This window comes from Peromyscus leucopus, unplaced genomic scaffold (genome assembly GCF_004664715.2).
Source record: "Peromyscus leucopus breed LL Stock unplaced genomic scaffold, UCI_PerLeu_2.1 scaffold_1356, whole genome shotgun sequence".
Classification (NCBI taxonomy): Eukaryota; Metazoa; Chordata; class Mammalia; order Rodentia; family Cricetidae; genus Peromyscus; species Peromyscus leucopus.
Window position 1 is genome coordinate 13,918 of NW_023504508.1, and position 23,100 is coordinate 37,017.

At 42.4% G+C, this 23,100-nt stretch overlaps 1 protein-coding gene and 1 long non-coding RNA gene across 2 annotated transcripts; one reads left to right on the top strand and one right to left on the bottom strand.

The window, feature by feature from the left end:
• The first annotated feature begins 555 nt into the window (after positions 1-555).
• On the top strand, positions 556-9,229 carry LOC119087124 (putative leucine-rich repeat-containing protein DDB_G0290503). The gene is made up of 6 exons (XM_037201768.1): positions 556-915; positions 2,875-3,034; positions 4,616-4,747; positions 5,817-6,000; positions 8,031-8,146; positions 9,100-9,229. Exons 1-6 carry the CDS (start codon positions 783-785, stop codon positions 9,227-9,229), a joined length of 855 nt encoding a protein of 284 aa, XP_037057663.1. The 5' UTR covers positions 556-782.
• A 5,504-nt stretch (positions 9,230-14,733) lies between these two features.
• On the bottom strand, positions 14,734-21,107 carry LOC119087125. The gene is made up of 3 exons (XR_005090568.1): positions 20,527-21,107; positions 17,218-17,340; positions 14,734-14,908 (listed from the first exon to the last, which is right to left on the bottom strand). It is a non-coding gene; the product is annotated as an uncharacterized LOC119087125 (long non-coding RNA).
• Between the last annotated feature and the right edge of the window lie 1,993 nt (positions 21,108-23,100).

Consider the following 23,100-nt stretch of genomic DNA (forward strand, 5'->3'; position numbering starts at 1 on the left):
TAAAAAATGGGGTACAGATCTAAACAGAGAATTCAAAACAGAAGAATATTAAATGGCAAAAAGAAATTTAAGGAATTGCTCAAAATCCTTAGCCATGAGGAAATGCAAATCAAAATGACACTGATACCATCTTACACCTGTCAGAATGACTAAGATCAAATCCATTAATGACAGCTTATGTTGGAGAGGATGTGGAGCAAGGGGAACACTCCTCCACTGTTGGTGGAGTGCAAACTTGTACAGCCACTGTGGAAATCAGTAGGGCAGCACCTCATAAAGTTAGGAATCTACCTACATTAAGACACAACTATACCACTCTTGGGCATATACCCAAAAGATGCTCAATCATGCCACAGGTCACTTGCTCAACCATGGTTATAGCAGCATTATCGTAATAGCCAGAACCAGAAAACAACCTAGATGGCCCTCAACTGAAGGATATAATAATATAAATGTGGTACCTTTACACAATGGAATATTCCTCAGTGGTTAAAAAAAAAACAGTGACATCATGAAATTTGTAGGCAAATGGATGGAACTAGATACTGAGGGAGGTAACACAGACCCAGAAAGACAAATATGGTATGTGCTTACTCTTAAATGGATATTAAATGCAAAGCAAAGGGTAGCAGGGAAGTAATAGCTAGACCATGTGACATCAGCACATGGACATTCTACTGTCTCCTGGAGAGCCCTGGCATTCCATGTGATGTCACCAGTGTTGTGGCAACACCAACTGTCATTGGGGCATTGGTGCAGTGTCTCGTGTTTCACCTACAGACATGCTGACTAGACTGAACAGGATTCTTGGGAGACAGGATGGCGAGCACAGGGAGATCAGAGGGAGGCAGAAGGAAGATGGCCTTCAGTCTCCATGTCACACATCAAGAAACAAATGGTTCTGGGGAAAGCACAGTGAGTCCTGGGAAAGGGATGAGGAGCTCCTGAAGGAGGAAGGCTTCAGCTGATCCTTCCAGGAGTGGGGCTAAGGAGGGGAGAGTTTCTGAGAAGCAATGGGCCTATCCTGGTCCTCTGAGTTCTTCAAGAGCAGACCCAGAGATGAGGATTTCCCATGGTTAGTTTGCAGAGAGCCAGGGATGGTCAAGGCTGAAGCTGCTCTGTTGAGGGCCCTCTGCTTTCACTCTGAGTGGGAAGGAAGCACAGAGGGACTAAAGAGGTTTCAGTTCCAGCCCTGCACTTCACCCACACTGGATTTCTTTTGGTGTGTGTCACTAATAACAGGGAGAGTAAAGTCCCCTGGCCAGAGCTAGAGAGTCTCACATTTTAAATAACAACCACTGGCAGGACAGGAGCCACCAAGTATTGCCGCATGTCAGTGACCCCTAAGGTTTCTGAGTTCCTGCCTCTCACTAGCCAGTCCTCTTTCCTCTACTTGAGTACAGGACTGGGACATCACTCTTCCTGTAAGTATTTGTTCTTGGTGACTGAGGGCTCACCTGGGGATGCCCAGTCCTTAGTTATTTTCAGTCATACCTATCAGTAGTTGATAACACTTTTGCTAACTTCATGATGGTTGAAATGTATTCTGCTGAAGGTTTTAGCAAAAGTTCCATCATTTCCAATATGACTTATCATTGTTCTGACAGGACCCACATAATCATCCACCATTCCAATACATTGTAACTGCCCCGTGGATCTTCTCTAATGTGCTTGTTCATCTCATGGAACTGATCTTCCTTCCCCATTATCCTGAGCTAATTTCTTAGCATCCTTAATTTCTCATCTTATTAGCTTGCGATTGTAAGAATGAGAAGAACCATTTTTGGGCAGTGTTTGGAAAATGACTCTTGCTCTCCACACATGATGAACTGTTGAATTAGAATGAACTAGATTCTAATGAATCAGAGAGATCTCAGGATTGGAAGGAGGAGGTGCTGAAGGCCTTGCCCTGTTTCTCAGGAAAGGCTCCTGGAAAGGGCAGTTTGGCTTTTGGTGAATTGGGGAAGAGCTTGTTATCAGATAGGTGATGACCATTGGCAGTGGCCCTAACAGTCCATTCTCTGGAAATTCTATTGTATCCTGGAGAGCCCTTGGCATCTTCTGTGAAATCACCAGAGTCGGGCAATGCCAACTGCCCTTGAGGCATTCACTAAGTACTTATAGAGTTCACCAAATTGACATGTTGGCAAGACTGATCACACTGATTGCAGAGAGAGTTTCCTAAGGAGGTGAGGCTAGAACTGGACCTTCTAGTAATTGGGGTTCAGTAGCTGTGATCATGAAGCAATGGGCCTATGCTGCTTATCCGGGTTCCTAAAGAGCAGATCCAAGGTGGAGGATTCCTGATGGTTCGGTGGCAGAGGGCCAGGATGGTCAAGGCTGCAGCTGCTGTGCTGTGACCTCCTTCAGTTCATTCTGAGTGGCAAAGAATGCAACAGGAGGCCCAGAACCACTAATGCGGTATCAGAATGGGATGTTGTTGCACTTTATGTCTGATGTAAATACCAAGGAGGAAAGTTTCCATCCATGTACCCAGGTCTGAGACATTCAGTTCCTTTTAGTCATGGACACAGGTTATCAGGGCTGTTAGGCGAAGAGCACTAGGGACTCCTGGACTTCCTTGCATCACATCAGGTATGAGATGACAATTCCAAACCAACATGGCTGGCCTTGCTTATGTCTTTCAGGACCAGTGGGGCTGCAGTAGGGGCTGAGGCATATATCTAGCCATAGTGATTAGAGACAGACACATGGCTTATGAGGCCCAGCTTAAGGAGAGCTGCTCTGATCTTTGAGGGCTTCACTGGGTTCCATGCTTTTCCTCTTCCTCAGGCCTCCTCTTGGGACACCACATGATCTTCTTGGCTTATGCCATTCATCTGTACAAATTCACTTGTGTTTATGTACCTACAGGGACTGCTAGGAAGGCATCATCCACACCCTTCTTCCTCACTGAGCAGGAGCAGCAGCTGAACCAGGTGGAAAAACTGAAACTTCAGCTACAGATGATGACCAATGACAGGAATGAACTGCGTGAATTCCTGGCCCATTACAACAATGAGTTGAACAACAGGTATTCATCATGCCCTGTTCTCTGGTGAATGTCTTGACCCTACTGTGTCAATTCCAGCAGTCCTTGGGTCACTGGAAGCTGCACCTGCAGGGTGACCTGCACAAACAAATTTTCCTGAATGCATCTGAGAGGCAGAACTGAAGCCTGTAGGAGTGAGATGGGACACAGGCTGTTCTGATTCCTCCTAATGAAAACCAGAGCCTGTGGCCTGAATCACAATCCACAGAGAGGGGCAGTAGGGTGTAAGATCACAACATGCATTTCAAGAGGCCTTCACAGGTGTTGGCTTGTAGGACATGCTGGGTGCTCTGAGTTTAACCTGAGTCTCTGTATTTGACAAGGTATTTATTTTTGCTTGTTTCTCTGGGACCAGCTTGAAGGGCCTAGTGGTCCTACTTGGTACATCTTTGTGTCTGGAAGGCCTGGAGTCCATCCCTGCTCCTCGCTGGTCTTGTTCCTTGTACTGGGAGATAATGCCACCCACCTGCATTTCTCTGACATCCTAACTGTGTATGGGTTTGATTGCATGTGAATTGCCCTCTAAGGGGCCCCAACATCGCAAACATAGCAGTGTCAGGTTTGCCCTTTTCACTTCCCTCTCCCTTGATAAACCATTAGATTACATTCCTAAATTTAGTCCCCTATTTCATTCCCTTTTGTGGACACAGTCTCATTCTTGAAACTGAACACCAAAGTCCAACAATCAAAATTTCATTACCCGCCTACAGTTGCCAACCTGTCCAATCAGATCTCAGCAACTCACCCTAGCACAGACTTAACCTTTCTATTTAAAATCCCACTGCTGAAAAAAGCCTGCTGCATGTTGTCTGCCTTTGCCTGATCCAGAGGCAGGCTCCCAATGCCATGCTTGCCCTGCTGGGGAATACATCTCTTTGTGCTCAGGATTTGGTGTCTCATGTGTTTCTGTACTGTCTCTGAGAGGCTCCCTTACAGTGTGTGTGTGTGTGTGTGTGTGTGTGTGTGTGTGTGTGTGTGTGTGTGTGTTGTGTGTGTGTGTGTCCCTTCAGATCTTGTGAGTTGGATATTGATAGTAGGCCTGAGGATTTGCCTGTTTCAAAGATTTCAGGTGATATAAGTGCTGAGACCAGGGAGCTCCACTTTGAGCATCACTGTCTCAGTCTTTGTGCTCACCCTGGTGCCCATTGGAATCCCCTTGGGAGTTTATAAAGCCATCCTCATGGAGTGCCTCATGCATGGCAATACTGATAATGAGTTCTGGATATCCTTGTAAGTACAAAGCATTTCTGTTCTCACGACAGTGGAAATGTCATCACAAATTTCAGGAAGGCCCACACCTGTGGACCTTCTAGAAGAGCTACTCTACCTCTCCAGGCCTACTGAGGGAGCTCATGGAGCCCTGTCTCCCTCCCTGTTGACACTCAGCCTTTCCTGGCCCTGGGCAGGATAGCAAGTCTAATGCACATCAGGAGTTCCCAGTACATAGGATTCAGGGTGTGACATCCAGTAGGCTAGGGTAGTGCAAAATACAACCTTAATTCATGGGGTCCCTGAGGCCTGTGTTCACAGGGTTCTTTGCTCCTGGGGCTATGCCTACCACAGGCTGAATTTGGAGAATGAGATGCAGAACACGGAGCATAAGAAGGATATGTCAGATGTGAAGAAATTACCCAAGGAGATTAGTGAGGCCTTGTACAAGTGCACAGAGCTGAGTGAGAAGACCAAAACCTACCGGTGAGTGCCTGACTTGGGTGGACTCCAGAACTTGGTGAGGACTGCTTCTTGTTGTCTGAAGTTTCTCCAGTCCTGCCTGACCCCGCTGTCAGGAGGAATCTGTCCCTCCTGCCTCCTGCAGCAAATGGCCCAAATAAACACACAGAGGCTCACATTACTTACAAACTGTATGGCCAATGGCTTAAGTTTCAGGCTAGCTAGCTCTATCATCTTAAATTAACCAATTTCTATTAATCTGTGTTTTCCCACATGGCTGCTGCATTGCCAGGCTGCTGGCATGTTGCTCCTTGGGTGGCAGCTGGCATCTCCTCCGCCTCTGCCTTTCTTCTCTGTCTCTCCTGGACTTTCCTGCCTAGCTCCTTCCTGCCTTGCTATAGGACAAAGCAGCTTATTTATTAACCAATGGGAGCAATACATATTCACGGCATACAGAAAGACATCCCACAGCATCTTCTTCCCTTCTCCACCTTTGAACCAAAGTGAAGGCTGTGGTTCTAGTCTGTTTACCTCTTACCAAGCAGCCTGCCTTATAGTTCTTGGACTTGTGCCTCCTAGACTGAGTTCTCCTAAGTGTGAAGAGTCTGAGAGGCCCTTCCAACATTTTCCTGTCAGCTTCTGGAACTTCTAGACAGAAAACATGGTTTGTACGATGGTTTCTGTGGCTCTGGCAGGAGCTTACAGACCTGGTTTCTATGAGACACATGGATGGAATGTATTCCTGATGGGTCTTCTGTCTCCCTCAGAGCATGGTTTCCCTCTACCTGCTCATAGTTTCCCAGTACTGTGAACAGTTAAATACCAGGGTGTGTGTGTGGGAGAGGTAGCAGATCCAGTCTTCAGAGGTACATGGATCCCTTTTGCTGTCAGGGTCTTCAGAAGTAGTGTAAATCTTTCTGGAATTTGGCTATTCTCTGGCTTTGGCCTGCACCTGAGTGATGCTGGCATGGCTAATGAGGGCTCCAGGCCAGGGCTGTTGGGGATGGGGACATGGGTCCTTGCATGAATCATGGTATTAAGAGGCAGGAGTGGCAGATGGAGGTGGAGCTCATCATTTCTTGTGATATTTCAGCACCCTCTACAGTCAGCACCTGAGTGAACAGACTCAGCTGAAGGAAAAAGTGAGAATGTTGCTAGAGGACAAGAAAAAGCTGCAGGGGGAGCAGATTTTACTACAAGAGTCCTGTGAGGAAGCAAAGAGGCTCTGTGAAGAGGCCCATGAGAAGATATATGACCTCTGGACAAGGCAGCTGCAGGTAGGTTGAAGCAGCAGGGACAAACTGGCCACCTGTCTGACCATACACACACATACACATACACATACACATACACATACACATACACACATGTAACCATCTACTCACTTATCCAACTGACCCATCCCATCCAATAGTTCGCTTCTGTGATCATTCACAAGTCTTTCTGGGAGTTAGCCTCTTAGAGCAAGCAAACCCTACTGCTCTGTCTGGAAGCCACAGTCCATTGAGGGAGACTGGTCAATCACATACCACTCAACTGTAGGTCAGTATGTGAGGAGCCATGCTGTGATGGAGCCACAGAGATCTGAGTGAGTCAGGTCAGGGTCTGGGTCTCATTTGCTTGGCAGGGGTCATGTGAGATCAGAGCAGACACAGCATGGAAGGAGCAACACCCTCTGAAAAAGCCAAATGACCGGGACTCATAGACATCTTTTTGGGTGTCATATGGCATTTTACCCTCTTGTTCCCAGACTGCCATGGTGTTCTCTTTACCTGGCCAAGCTCTTGGTTCACAGTGACAGAAACTAAATTAACAGCTTGTCAGTACTGTTTGCTGTGAGTGGCATTGGCCGGTTCTCCCATCCTGGATCTTACATTCAGAAGCTAACTCGATGACCAGGGATGTGGCAAGGGGCTTATGACAGGTGGGGGTCATGGTGGCAGATTTGCGCCAACTGCATCAACATAGCCTGCAGAAACACAGCATGCTTCCCCACGTATTTTTAGTCCAAAATGATGCAGATCTGTGGGACTCACTTATAACAGCTAGTGTGAGGAGTCTAAATCCAACTGATAATGTCATCCTCATCCAGTGTGATGTCCTCCTCACTGCATTCTGATCACTGATGATTTGAGGGCTGTGTGTCTGTGTGTAAGAATGTCTGTGGGTGTTTTGGAAGGTCTGATGATGACATCAAGTGTCCTATGTTACTTTCTCCCTTATTCCCTTCAGCCCGGATCTCTCACTGAACCTGAAAGTTTCTGTTCTGGCTAAGCTGGATAGCCACAGATCTTTGGATCTCCTGTCTCCTCACAGTAGAGCGTCCTATCTTTTTCTGTCTCATTTCGTTGCTACATGGTACATTTGGTCAAAAAGAGAACTGACTTGCCCAACTACAAACTCTTCAGATATCTATCACTGATGAGTGCAAACATACAATGTGGTCCATGGGATATTGTTAAGTATGGAATAATATATGCAATCATTTGGCCGTGAGTTAGTCAACCTTCTGTTACTCAAATAAATCCCTGACACAATCATCTTACTTGGAGGAAAGCTTACTATAGACTCCTGTTTGGAGAGATTTTCTAGTTTTCTGAGGTCATTCCTTTGGGCCTAAATTGAGGCAACCTGTTGTATAGAGAGCTTATTTAGGAGGTAGCTGCCCTCCTTGGAGGCACTGGGATGCACTGAGTGGGAGCAAGGGGCTGGTCCACAGCCACCCAGTTGTCCAGTGCTGGGGAACTAAGCCTTCAATGCACAGACTAGGGAACTTTTTAGGAGAGCTTAGATTTCAGATCAAGCAAGCAGGTGTTCACCTGTCTGTGTAGAGGCTTTCAATGCAAGCACTACATCTGCCCACTTAGTTCCTGTACCAGGTCACCAAGCATGCAAGTGCCATACACACACACACACACACACACACACACAATCAGGCTGAACACCTGAACATATAAACTAAAAATAAACTGAAAAATTATAAAAACTGAGTAAGAGTACACAATCTCCACATCCTGTGCTCAGAGCATCCTGTGTTTCTTGCCTCTGGGCTGGAATATGTATGGGTAGAGAGGATGTAGGTTAATGAAAGGTAACTTTCTTCTCCATAGTATCCCAGGTGATCTCTTCTTACATTAGTGTTACCTGGGAAACTAAGCATGGATGGAATGTAGTGTACTTGTATGTGTGCATGGATATAAATGTGTGTGCTGGAGAGAGACAGAGACAGAGAGAGTACACCCACGCATGCATGTTTATGTACATGGTGAGGAAACCTCCCCTAAAAACACAATCTTCTAGTGAACAGGAACATCAAAGACTTGAGAAAAATCTTCAGGCCCTGCTGAAGCAAAAGGAGCTGCTCACCAGGCAAAGGGACTTGGCATCAAAGCTGCAGCATCACTTCACTGTGTCCCAGATGAGGTAGGAGCCCAGGGTTCCAAAAGCAGTTGGATCCAAGTGGGTCCGCTGTACCTGGATCTCCGTGATATTTGAGTTTTGTCAATTGGCAAAGCTCCCAGCCACAGGCAGGGAAAGAACCCTCAGAGTGTCGTTGCTGGCTCAGTCAACAGAAACTTGTGTCTAGGAGCAATAGGCTCTCTCCTTGGTCTTATGGGGACTGTGTCCCCTTCTTCCATTCTGAGACCTCCAGTATGCTCTGAGTATCTCATCCCTTAGATTATATCTCCCCACAAATATTCCCATGGCAGCCAGAAACGTGGAAAGGAGGATCTTTGATCATGAAGGAAAGTGTGTCCTCCTGCATCTTCTCCATCAGGAACATCACGGTTTAGAGAGAAGTGTCCACCCTTTGCAGATTTGCATACAGCACACTCCTGCTGACTGCAGGCTCTCTGCAGTGTTTATCAGTTTCTCATGAGAAGATTTACTCTGGTCTTAAACAGAGTAGGAGCTGACAAGTTAATCCCATGCAGGGTTCTGAGCTGCAGGAATAACCAGAGTCTTCTCTGCACTGCTGTGTAGGCTCCACTAGAGGGCAGGCATAGAGTTTTCCAGGAGGTTCCCATTCACCTGGTATCTAATCAAGGCCAGGGATATCTTTCTTAATCTGTGCCTCAGACCTTGACATACTGATATTTCTCCAAAATGATGTCTTTGGACTGTTGGAGAAATACGCTGTTTTTTTCTAATCCAGCAAAGTGTGTACTTACCAGTTCAACTTCTAGCAGTTTTTAAAAGCTGAGAAAAAAAATCCTGCCCAGGTGCTCTCTGACCATTTTCCCTTGTGGAAGCAGGGAATGAACTCAGCTGAAAGGTAATGCTTGATTGTCTAGCTGAGTAGAGTTGGTGGGGTCTCAAAAGCTGACATGGCATGTCCCCACCAGGCTTGTGCCCCAGCTGCCTTCCTCCCCTAGGTTTGAAAACCTCCAGCAGGAACTGGAGCAGACCACAGCCCAGGAAGAGAGCCTCCTGCAGATGGAGCTGCTCAGGCAGAAACACTATGTTCTAGGCAAGTCAGCCACCATTGAGTCCCATTCCCAGTAGCCAGGGTGTTCATGAAGTGTGATTTCTTTCTTAACTTTTGTTTACTAAGGATGAATAGGCCCTGATTTTTCTTGCCAGTGGCACAGCAAAACTGTTTCTAAATCCTATTTTCTTTACTGATTTTCCATGACAGCATCCCTTCAGAAAACTGAGAAGGCTGGAAGAAGCCAGAGACACCTTGAAGGCATGACATTCTACACTCCAGGTTCACGGCCTCCTCAGAAAATGCCACCTCTTTTCAGCTATGAATTCACTAGTGAGGCAAATATCAACCAACCTTCAGGCGATCCAGCCACAATCTGATCTATAACAATTGACTCACTATTCCCAGACAAAAGATTGTATCAGAAATAGTCTGAGTTTCAGAGGACACAATACATATTACTAAGACCCCTGACATCCATCAGCACGTGGCCCCAGTGAGGGGCAAAACAACATGGAAGAGGACATGTGGGTGAGCAAGAATTATTCAGTGGACTTACTATCAAGGCTTTGACAAGCTGACTCCATATGTAATGGAAATCTGACAAGGAAGACTGTGTTAACATCACACTGCCATCCAGAGAGACCACACCCAAAGGCGTAAGATTCTCTCTAGTGCAGTGCTGAAGCTGATGCCATGTCATGTGCTAGTGTTGCTGAAAATAATTCACTGCAGAGAATAAGCCATTTGCTCTTTCATAATGAAATTTCATTTGCTCTTTCATAATGAAATTCCAAAGGATCCTGAAATTTGCTTAATTTTTTGGTTATATGTTGGATATTTATGCTTTGGATTTTGGTTTCCTTCGTTTTGGTTTAAAGTTTTGTTAATTGTTCTTATTTTGTTTTAATAGTTTGCTAAGGGTATACATTGTATATAAGGACTGCTGTTTTGAAAGACCCCATTGAGTAAAATGAATGTATTTTTATGAATAAAATCCAATTTCAACTTTACTCTGAGACTCTTCTTTAGTCAGGTGAGGTTTCACACTGCTGAAAACCCTGAACTCAAAGTTTTGGATGTATCTCAGCAAGTTCCAGGAATCTTGGGCTGCACAAGGATTTCTCAGCCATGGGTCTCAGGGCTACACAGGAGGCTGACACCTTGGATGTGGATGGAATAGCCTACTCCACAGATACCCACTACATAATAGAAAAACTAGACATATTGTATCCTTGATGTCATATCTTTAGCTGCCAGTAAAGTGAGGTACACTGTACACACATGTTCACGAAATCATCATGTACACCAAGTATATTGCTCCAGGCCTCTCTGGAAATAAGAATATTCATTAAAATTGTATAAAAGAAATCAGGAAATGAAAAGCAATCTGCCTCTAGTTTCCTTGAAATATAACATGAATGATAACCGAGAAGAAGAGATAATTTCCTGCGAAACATGTTGGGATATTTTGTGGTGCTTTTCTTTATACTTATGGGTGTTTGGCCACCATGTACATGCAATTCCCACAGAGGACAGGTGAGAGCAGATTCCACCTGGAATTTAGGTTAAAGAGGTTTGTTAGCTGTCCTGTGGGTCTTCTGAGACAGCCATGAGTGCTCTTCATGGATGAGCCATCTCTCCAGTCCCTGTAGTTGACCTTGTCCTCCCAGCCATGTGTGCTGTCTTAAGTGGATTGGATCACTCCCAACCAAAAGATTCTTGAAACCTGTTGGGACAGGCATGCTAATTGTCTTAGGCTGCCATACATCCATGCAGGGCTCTCCTAGGTTCAAGATCCTGCTCCAGTATCACTGACTGTCAGACTGGCACAGATTTGCTAGATGTCTTCTAGGTTGACAACACGTATTAAGACTGTCTGATAAAATGCAGAATTGAGAAGACTGTCCTGGGGTGCAGGTGGGATGAGGAATCCCTCTTGATGGTCCAGATAAGCAATGTTGGGAGGAAACTCATGACTAGGTGGAGTGGATGGAGCCTGCATCAGGGGCCACATGTCTCTAGTGCAGAGTGATTTTGTGCAAGACTCAAAAAAGGAGAGAGGTGGTTGATGCTGCTCTTTTACCACAGCAGATCTCAGATTATATTGAGAAAGTTCTTCCAGATGACTTATTGACTCTTGTGAATCTCCTCTGGAATAGATGTGACTCCTGAGACTGAGAATGAGGCAGAGAGTTCATGTGTAAAGGAAGTTATCTCGTGGATCTCCAGACTGGAGCTGTCATATCAAGGGTAAAAAGAACCTCGTGTCCTCTGGTCTTCATGTGGTGGAGCTGTGCCAGGTCTTGGCCCACAGAAGCTAAGACATCTGGTTTTTCATTCCTCACTTAAGCTAGAATCTCTCCATCTCATATAATTACTTGTTTAGTTAGATTACAGTGTGTTCCATTTGAGAAATTGTGTTATTTTCAGACTTGTGTTTTTTACTTTCTTTCCAGAAGCTATAGAAGCCTACTAGGCCAGCATCAAAGCATCATCTAAAAAGCAGGTTAAGGGAATGTGACCATGTGGAATTTATAAGTGAAATAAGGCTGTTGTCAGGACCAAACTACTCTAAAAGTTCTATACCTGTCTGGTGCATTGGTCAGGGTTTTATGGGGTAACAGAATGAATTTCTATATATACAAAAGGCTATATTTTAGAATGACTTAGAGGCTGTGGTCCAGCTAACTGAACATTGGCTGGCTATATTGGCAAAGTCCTCGAATCTATGAGTTGCTCAGTCCACTATGCTTGATGTCTCAGCCCATCAGCAGTATAGTCTAGAATCCCAAGGAAGTTGGCTCCAATGCCAGTGAAGGAATGGACTTGTTAGCAAGGTGAGAGCAAGCAGCTAAAGAGCAAAAGCTCCCTTCTTCCATTTCCTTATATGGGCTTCCAGCACAAGGCCTGGCTGAGATTACAGGTGGGGTTTTGGGGCTCAAAACATCTGAGTTATAGGTGTTTCTTTCCTCATCAATATCCATATTAAAAGAATGTCTACCTAATGCAAAGATCAGGACTACATGTGGATCTTCTCTATTCAAATTAAGCAAAAGCACCTTATAGGGAGGCCCCTCCATTTTGGGGTTTTAGTTAATTCCAGATGTAATAAATGTGACAAACAAATATAGATATCACATCTGCACCCTTGTCAACTTGACACACAATTATATCTTTTATGTCATGATTAATTTCCAAATGTAAAACAATAACTATGTCTTAATAATGCCTAAATATGACATAATTATTGCAAGTACAACACAAAGGCATTATGCATTAGACCAGCTCAAAATTATGTCTAACATGATTAAATTATCCCTTGTAGTTGGAGTTTTCCTGTGTCCACCCAGCTCCTGCAGCCGCTCAGACCCAAGTAAACACACAGATACTTAAAAAGTGTATGGCGGTCGCAGGCTTCTTGCTATCCAGTTCTTATATCTTAAATTATCCCATTTCTATTAATCTATAAGTTGCCACGTGGCTTGTGGCTCACTGGCACTTTACATCTTACTTCTCATGGTGGCAGTGCGCATCTCCTGACTCATCCTTCCACTCCCAGCATTCTCCTCTCTGCTTATACTGCGATACTTACTTCTGGCCTGGCTACTGTCCAATCTGCGTTTATTTATCAATCACTCAGAGCAACACATTCACAACATACAGAAAGACATCCCCAGCAATCCCTTATAAGTGGAAACACATTATAAAGTTAGAATAAGTGGCAATGTCCCTGGAGGGACATTCTTTTAGTATCTCAAATTTAAATATGGTAACCATCAATATTCTTCCTCTTTTGGAATAAATTTGGTTTTATTTATTTGTTTATTTCTGTTTTTATATCCTAACCAAAATTTCCCCTCCATCCTGTCCTCTCAGTCCCTCCTCCACCCTCACTCTTCCTGCTCCCCATCCATTCCTCCTTCTCTTTTTTCTCTTCAGAAATGGACATGCCTCCTGTGCATTTCTGCCTGCCATGTTATATCAAGTTGTGGTGAGACTAGGCATGACTTCTTACATTGAAGGCTGGACGGAGCAATTCAGTAGGAGGAATGGGTCCCAAAAGCAGGCATTAGAGACAAGCCCTGCTCCCACCGTTAGGAGTCTCACAAGAAGATCAAGTTATACAACTATAAAATACATGGAGAGGACATAGGTCAGTACCATGCATGCTCCCTGGTTAGTGGTTCAGTCTCTGAGTCACTATGAACCTAGGTTAGTTAGTTCTGTGGGATGCTGGTAGGACTCCTGACCCCACTAACTCCTACAAATATTTAATTGCTTATTTGCTTTTTTATGTACATTAGTGTTTTGCCTTCATGTATGCCTGTGTGAGAGTGTCAACCCCTCTGGTCCTGAAGTTACAAACAGTTGTGAGCTGCATGAGATTTTTTTCATTATTTTAAAAATTAATTATATCATAAGATAAGTGTATAGAAATCTTCTGATTGGTATTTAAAATAATAACATCTATCTACTTATTTTGTGATGAGGAAATAAATATATACATACGATAGAGAGAGAATGAACATACTATACACGCCATGCCATTCTGTCATTCTGTTCCTATGGAGGACAATAAACAAATTAGGAGGAGTCAGCTCTTTCCTTCCACCCAGCTACCCATCTCATTGGCCCTTCCCTGGTACTTTTCATGATCAACTTGTGGCTTTCTGCCTTAGAGGGTTTTCTTGAGGTTCTGAAAGGTAGAGAATATTTTAATATTAAAAGGCATTGTGAAAAATTTGTGCAGAATTTTGTTTCAAATGAATGATACTGTTAATAAACATAACAGGCACTCAGAGTTGAAGGCAGGAAAGAGCTGACGCATCAAGCCAGCCACTCGGAAAGTTCTGCTGCCTCCTTGGCTGGTGTCTGGAAGTTGGGATTTCAGTTTATCTTTATATTTATATACGCATGTATATGCAGTTAGATATGGTTGTACATATTAGGTATATCATATACACACTTATAAAAATATGCACATAACTGTACTCATAGTTTTGCATATCACATGCATACCACACACATGCATACCAATGCCAAAAAGGTTGTTTGTTTCTTTTTAATTTCTTGTTATGCCAATTTATTATACATCTAATTTAATTTCAAAGTATAATTCTGAGTGTGTGTGTGTGTGTGTGTGTCTGTGTGTGTGTGCATGCAAAGGTGTAGACACATACATGTTTTTAAATGTATGAATGTGGGCACACATTTGTGTGTGTTGTATGGAAACAAGCATGTGTGTACTGTGGCACAACACTGACGGTGCCTTCATCATTTATGATGGGGTAGTAGCACTGTTACAGTAGGGTCGGGCATGCTTGATCATGCTTCACTCTGTGCATGGAACTTCCATGCTTCTAGAGCACTGATGTTGTCTAAGATGTTACTAACAATGTGTCGATGTTTCAGGATCTTTCTTAGATGGAGATCTACAATCTATGTCACATGTTAAGTCTCTCAGATACCATTTGATACCAAGCACAGACAAGTTTTCAGTCTCTTCTTCTTCTTCCACTCTACTTTCAGATTATAGGAAATCACCTGCATCAAGTAAGTCTAACTATGCTTACCGGCTATCCAGAACTTGGTGAAGAGCAGGAAACTGTGGGTTCCCAGGATCCAGTGATGCTGACAGGAAGACTTCCAGGTGGGCTGTTCCTACTGCAACTGTTGCCACAGGCATCCAGGCTGAGACAGCAAAGGGGCATCTCTGAGGGACAATTTTATAACTTCTCTTCTTCCAGATTCCGCTGTTGTAGACAGAAAAATTATTTCAAGCTCTGTGATTAGATAGCTGGTTTTATTGAGGCCAACCCTCCATCAACTACCATGATGAGAAGAGGTAGGGAAAGCCTCATGGCTTTCTGCTTGCTGGTCAATTCCACTTCAAGGTGTGTTTAATGATGTTGAAGGGACAGGCTGGAGGGCAAAATTTCAAACAACTCTCTTCCCCAAACCCAGGTACTGCAGATGTCACAATAAAACCTTCATAATGAGAGTCTCTTGATGATGAACTGAGTCTCAGAAATGATAGACCAGTATTTGAACCATATACATATGGACTGAGTCTGACCTTTCCCCCAATGACATTCCTCTTCTCAGCAGTGAGCTTCTGTAGTAAGACAGGATGATTGGTGGGAAGTTGAGAAAAGATGAACTCAATCTGAATGCTATAGAAGTGGGAAAGTAGGTCATGCACTTACTGACACCTCCTTAAAATACAGGCTATTTAATCTAATGAAATCTGAGAAAAAATATTTCCTGAGGGACTGGCTAACAGGAAGCATTGGGGATGCTTGGTTACCACAAGCAGAGATCTCACACAGACTGGAAGATGATGAAGGAAGGATGGGGTTTTCCTGATAAAATACATGTGAAAGAAGCAGTGCTTTACGGCCAATTCACTGGGCATGATGGAGCACTGGGCTGTGCTTACAGAAGAGGTCAAACATAAAATGGTTGATTCACCAGGGACTTCAGGACTGGTGTTTGCCATTAGTGCCTTTGCAGAGCTCTATGGGAGAATGTGAACTTGCAGAAACAACTAACATTTTAAGGAAAAGGTGAAGTGTTGTGTAACAGTTTTCCTTTTTATGACATGAAATACTTTTCTATTATTTTTGAGATTATAATTACATTACTTTCTCCTCTCTTTCATCCTTCAAAACCTCCCAATACTCTTCCTTGCTCCATTTCTAATTAATGACCTCTATTTTCATTAATTGTTGCTACATGCTTATACATATATATGTGTATAAAAAATATATATCCATATAGTTATATTTCCTAAATGTAAACCAATCATTCTGTATAGCTAGCATATATGTTTTCAGAAATGACCCTTTGATATTGAGTATCCAACTGGTGTACTCTTCCCTGGGCAGGACTATTTCATTAAGTCTCAGAAAGTTCTATGAAAAAAGAGAAGAGGTTCATAATATCCAGCAATTAAACCATGGCTGGGAAAGCTGAAATTTACAGGCATTACAAGGCCCTTCCACTTCCAAGGTTAAATGGGTGATAACTAAGGAGAACTGAAGAAAGGAGACCCTCTGTCCCACTCAGCTGCAAACAAGTCATGCAGACACATTCAGAGTCCTAGTCCTCATGAGTCACCCATTCTAATGAGAGCCTTTGTGATGCCACACATTAGAGTTATTCATATTCCTATAAGGAATACCATACCTATACTCCTGTATTAACCTCAATAAACTCATTCATTTGAGGGAATAGGAATCACAGTCTTCCCTGGGAGGCAGACAGATAAAGAAAGGGGAACTGATAAGTAATACAAAAGGCCAACTTATAGCTTCCTATTTATTTTCTGTACTGAGACAGATGCTCAGTAGGCATTGTCTTCCAACAGCAGGCTGCCTCTTCCAGCTGTCTGGTTTGGGACAGATAGGTGTGTTCACAGTCAGTCCTGAACATGGTCACCTGAAGCTGCAGGTGATCACAGATCTTGTGAGTGAGCAATGGTTATGTCATGTCCAAAGGACAGCATGTCTCAGCAGTTCCCTCATGCTCAGTCAATACATTCAGGACCCACTTCCAGGATGTTTCCTATCCTAATGGAAGTGGTTGAGCTACAGGTCCCATTTAGGAATGAGCATTCATGGTCATTTCAACATTTTGAAGTTATGAGGCTGTGCATTTGCTGCTGCATACCACAGAAAGAGAACCTCTGGCCAAGACTGAGAGCTGAAGAGATCTATGTGTAAAACAAAAATATTTACAAAGCAGTTGCTATTACACTAAGTAACAATAGTAGCATCATCTAAAGGGCTATGACCTGTCAAGCCAGTGTCTTTTGACCAGGTACACAGTAGCAGGTACTAATTCCTTCCTATAGTGCAGGCCTCACCAGAACAGAAGGAAGTTAATTACATAGTAACTCTGATGCCAATATTACACCAGTGATTTTCTCATATTCTGTATGCTACCACGTAAATTATATTTTCTTATGCTGAAATAAAAAGTCTTAATTTCATGAGATCCTATTTGTTGATTTTTGGTCTCATTTACTATTGGACAAGAGTCCTATTCAGAAAATCCTTACCTGTGCTTAGCAGTGGGAGTATTTTCTCTACTGTGTCCTTTGGCATTTTCAGGGTATCTGGTCTATGGCACATTTGGTGCAGAGCTTGTGTATGGTAGAAGATAGAGAGCAGAGTTTCATTTTCTGCATGCTGAAAACAATTTTTCACAATCAGCATATCTGAGACAGTATCTCAAATGCCAACAAATATATGAAATACAAATATGGGTGCAAAGTTAAACTAGGTACTCACAAGTACATTCTCCTTACCAAATGGACCACTTTGAGGTCACCAGCCGTGCAGTAATATGAGGTCCAGCTCTGACCACTCAGAACAATGCATGGCAACCATTTCAATAGAATAAATTGTCAGCAGGACTTACAGCCTGGCTCAAATACTATAGACTCTGTGGTCATTTTCTTGGGCCCCAGACCCATTTGTCACATTAGTAAAATAATATTCAGATTGCCCCATAATTCCAGCTTTAAGTGTCTTTAAAGTGATTACATTTTTCACCAAATCTAATTTTTTAAATGCTGCAAAGGAGGTGGAACAAGAACATATACGCTATGTTCATTGTAAACTAAAACATTCCAGGTACTGTGGATGCTGTAACGATGGTTATGAATGAAAATTTAACATAGACATGCCTGCTATACCACTCCTGGGTGTGCACACTGATCGAAATGAACGACACTGAATCACTACATATGTAAGGTGAGTTTGTGTGTAATTTTTATCACTGCACTACCTGCAATAGATGATTCAGGGAATGAGCTCAGATAACCACCATTATATGAATGACTAAAGACCACACAATATGCATAAATAATGCAAGATAATTCAAAATAAAAATTATAGAAAAAAGTTGCATAATTCTCAAGAAAATTGTTCCAACTATGTATCATCAAGTTTAGAAACAGACAACTCTCCAAAAACAATTAACACATATCTTCTCTCATAAATGGAATCTAGAAAAATGGAAAAGGGGTTAAAAAATTTTGAGGAAGTGTGAGGGGAAATATTTTAAATGGAGGGAGTATAACTGGGAAACAAGGTGGTGTACAGAAACAAATGACTTATTTTATATAATTAAAATGTACAGAATAATAAGATTGATTTTAGAAGTAACAAAACAGAAAAAGAATTACTTATTTGCACAAGGGCTCATATATTTTTATACAACTAAACATAATGACTACATTTTTACTATCTTCCAAACTTCTCTTAAGGTTTTTGAATGATGGGGCTAGAGTTGGCCTAACAGAAAAACACACACTGTACTCTTTCAAAGGACTTGAGTTCAGTTCCCATCACCTATCACAGTGACCCAAATCAAACACCAATATCTCTAGTTCCAGGTAATCTGGAGCCTCTTCTCATCTCTGTGGGAACTGCACTCATGTGTACATACCTACATGTCTAAACACATATGTGCAATTTTCAAATCATTGTTTCATAATTTCTCTGTTTATTTTTATGGACCCTGGGAGGCAGAGAGGCTTGCACCCATGCAGTACATGATGTCAGTTCATTCTCACTACTCTCAGTTGTAAGAATAAAGGATTGTGACCAAACGGAATGTAAGGACTATAAGGTCATTCAGGATCCCAGAACCATAAAAAGATAGTGCCAGGGAAATATAAAAAAATAAATAAAAATAATTGGATCATGCAAGATACAACCTGAAGTATGTAGCACAGTTGATAGCAAAATAATAAATCTGTGCATAAAATTTAAACAGAACAGACAGAACACTCCACTTGAAAAGTATTTAACTAGGAATCCTCCAACCTGGATGAGAAAGTGGATGGAAACTGACAAATCGACAAATAAAGTTGGAGATGGGAGTCGACAGAACAAAAGGAGGGGAAGTCCAACAGCTTCACTTGTAAATGTTCGATGTGTAAGGGGTGTTGGCGGTTCAAGGCCCCTGGCTTCAGTACACCATCAATACTAGACCTGCATGATACACAGCAGCTCCCAATGCCACTAAGATGATGGAGAGATGATGGAGAGGTGATGGAGAGTTGGAAAAGACTGGGGCTGGGGGAGTAAAGTGCTTTACTGTTTTCTTCTTTTTATTATTATTGTTTATTTTTATCTTATTTTTATTCCTATTTTGTTTTCCTTTGTGGTAGGACTCTACAAGATGTAGGGGCAGATATGGAGGGTCTGGGAGAGGAGTGGGATTAGAGTATATGGTATGAAATTCCCAAAGAATCAATAAAAAATACAATGCATACATAAAAAATTGACTTTCACTTTCTACCATTTGTTTATATGAACTAAACAATAAGAAGTTGTCAAATGAATGAGGTTTTAAACTTTTAAAAAACATGAACATATTGAATAATTCAGTGCAATTTTGACATAGGGACAGAAGTTCCTATATAACAAGGCTTCAAGATGTTGTATTTGGAATAGAAAATTCCATTTAACTCCTGATATATCCATATGACAAGATTTGGTAATAAGAAAAATTTAAATTATGACCAAATTAAGTTCTTTTACTGTAAAAAGAGAAAAGAAAGAATGAAAAGCAGAGAAAGTCATTAAGGACAAGGAGAACATGAACACTGCTGTCAATCAATTTCACCTGACAGACATTTACAGAACACCTCCTCAAATGACAGCTTAAGACAGCATTTCCAGAACACACAAGTCACTTTTCAACATACTCCACGTTACAAGCTACTAAACAGGTTTAAATAAACATAAAAGACCTGATATGAAGTGATGTGTGCAATCTGACTACAGGGAAATTAAAAGCACAAGTTAATAACAGAATAGTATCTTGATAATCCCCAATAAATAAAAATTAAATATTTCATTCTTAAAATAATCAATAAATTAAAAGAGAAAGTCATAGTGAAAGTAAAAGTATTGAAGTGGAAATAAAATATAACCAAATTTATGGAATAAGCTAAACCATGATTAGAAAAAACTAAAACATTAAATGATTTCATATGAAAGTGAATACATTTGGATTTTGTTTGTATGTTCTACAATAAGATGTCACTCTGTAGCAGTGTATCCAGTGCTACGTGTGTAACCCACACTGTTCTCAAACTCATGGAATCCTGATTCCCAAGGGCTTGGATTATAGATATGAAATACTTAACACCTGACTTAAGTAGATTTGTAATCTGTGACATAAATTTTATATAAATACTAAAAACAAAGTGATTAAGAAGCCTCTAGTCAATTTTTAAAATTCAATCAATTGAAAATCAGACAAGAGGTAAGAAAAAGACATATCTATACAACACTGATAAATCTCTAGGCACACTAGCAAAGAAAAATGAAAGATTATTAAAGTTACTCACATAAGGAATGAGAAAGGGGATATTGCAGATCCCACAGGTACTAAGATGAAGTAAAGAAATATGGAAAACGTTAAGCCCATAATAATCTGAATGAAAGCCTATAATTTTTTTCAGAACTGCATCCTGCCATCCTGGATCTTCACTGAGGGCATCTCAGCCTCATGAGACTGGGCTGTGAGGAGTCTCCAGGCTCTGAGAAGACGGCCTCACTAGACCTGGTCTAAGAGGAGACTGCTGTCAAGAAGGCAGGTTTGTCTTCACCTCAGCCTCCCAGAACAGGGCTGTGAGGAAGTCCAGACTCTGAGGAGACCCTGAGCCTGGCCACCCTGGCCTGGGAATGCCCTCACCAGATGAACTCCACAGACCCCTCCACAACGGCTCAGCAGCTCCTCAGCATTTCCTTAACGACCTCAAGTCTGAGCATGCTCAATGTCCCAGGCAGGAAGACCAAGGTGGAATGGGGGAGGTTTAGAGTCTCTGCCCGGATGCTCATTGGGCCAGAGTGCTTCAGGGGCGGGCTTAAGCCTCACATGCCATTTATGATTGGATGTGTTGCATGTGGCTCTATTTGGAGGCTGGCATTTTCTGGTGGGATGTGGCTTTGGTGGGAAAGGTCTGCAGTGTCTCAAAGGGACAGATATTGTGGAGCCTCTCAACACTGGGTCTGCACATATCAGACTTACAGCTCAGCACAGGACAAGTGGGACACTCAGGCTCCGATGGTCTGCTCATAAGTTACAGAGGGAGGCCTTGTGGCCAGAGCTGCACACCTACCATCCCATAGTTCTTGTTCTGTCTCACCTTGCCTCATCTTACTGACCTAGCCTCACATCCTCTTACCTTAGCAGAAAACCCATTTGGCCCTCTGGGAGGCCACCAGATAGCGCTGCTTTATTGCAAAAAGGAGAAAATTAAAATGACAACCAGATAGTCTCTTTCTCAAAATCACACAGCTGCTTGTATGGGACAGGGACCCTAGTCAAGTCAATTCCACAGACAGCTAGATTAGAGTTGACTTCTATTCCTCAGAACTGGCTGTGTTTATCCCAGTGAGGAAGCAGTACCTAACAATGTTGATTTTGTATCAGGTCATCAGCTTGGCGTTCCTGTGACTCAGCATGGACAAGGAGCTTGCATCAGCGGGACTGCACCCTTATCATTCACCTGCCCACGTGGTTTGGTAAACATTCGGCATGTAACATGACTTAGTGGCTCATGGCTGAGAAATGCAAAAGCATATGTTTGAGTGATTTTATCATTTTTAAGATAAGAACTGTCATGCAGAAGAGAAAGGAGGAAAACAGTTTGTGTCCAGGAAAACAGATTTTATTTTAGTCTTACTGTGAGGCTTCTCAAGTTGTGCCTCCTCTGTCTTCCATCAGGGTCACTTTTGGTCCTGAAGGTTGTAATAATGATAATCTGTGCTGGTTACCAGCGCTGGTTACTGTGAGGAAAGGTCATGGCCATGACAAACCCCAGTATCAGTATCAGAGCTTTATTAGGAGGAAGAGGGTTGAGGGGAAACAAGAGAACCAGGCCTGGGGAAGGAGAGAGAGAGAGAAAGATGGTGGGGGGTGGAGAGAGAGAACAGAACAGACTGAGAGGAGGTGAGGTCTGTGTCCGGTTCTTTAAGGTACAGATGAGCTTACAGAGCTACACCATGCATGCTAGATTGCTTGACCACACTACACATACGTAATCACCAGCACACACTGATGACTTAAGACACAAGACCCCAGACCCCTTGAGTAGTTCCTGAACTGGCATGTGCGGTCATGCAGCTGGAGCCCGGCAAAATCCCAACAAAGGTGTTGTTAAATCAGTTGCCAAGATAGAGAAATGATTTGGGGTTGGGATAATTTTGAAAGGAGGCAGCAAGTTCTACCTTCATCAAAGTATCTATCTAGAGCTTTGTTCATGCAAACTTCCACTCAATATCAGTAGGACCCTATGAAAGACACAAGTGCAAGTTTTGAGACAGGAAACTGGAAAATAGACCTATGTTTCATTTTAAGCTCTGCAGTTGCTTCTAGAAAGGGCAACTGCAGCAGCTATATAAACTCCAATTACATATACCTTATAAATGTAAGTACATAGATCTGACCATCCAGTTTGAGAAATACATTTTATTTGGTATGGTGGTGCATATTTCCAAAGCTACCAACTTGGGAAGCTGAGGCAGGAGGATCATGAATTTGAGACTGGTCTTAGTATGAGTGCCCTTCAGCTTTAAAAAATATAAAATTATTAAATTCAATATAAATGGTATTTTTTAAATTTGTTAATTAAATGAGATGCATACATTAAAGAGATTAGTGTTGTTTTCTTATTTCTATTTGTAATTTAATGTAATATTGAATGAGGTACTATTATCAATTGAATGCTGTAAATCTATATATTATCAAAGTTAAGTTATCAGACACTGAAAGAATTGTTCTCAACAGAATTTACTACCCAATCTATTTCTGAGTTCATAATATTACATTCCAAATTAAGGATGTTGCTCATTGGAACACCAGGTTTTGCGTTTTCTCTTCTGGATTGCCTATTTGCTATGGCCTTGTATTTTTTCGC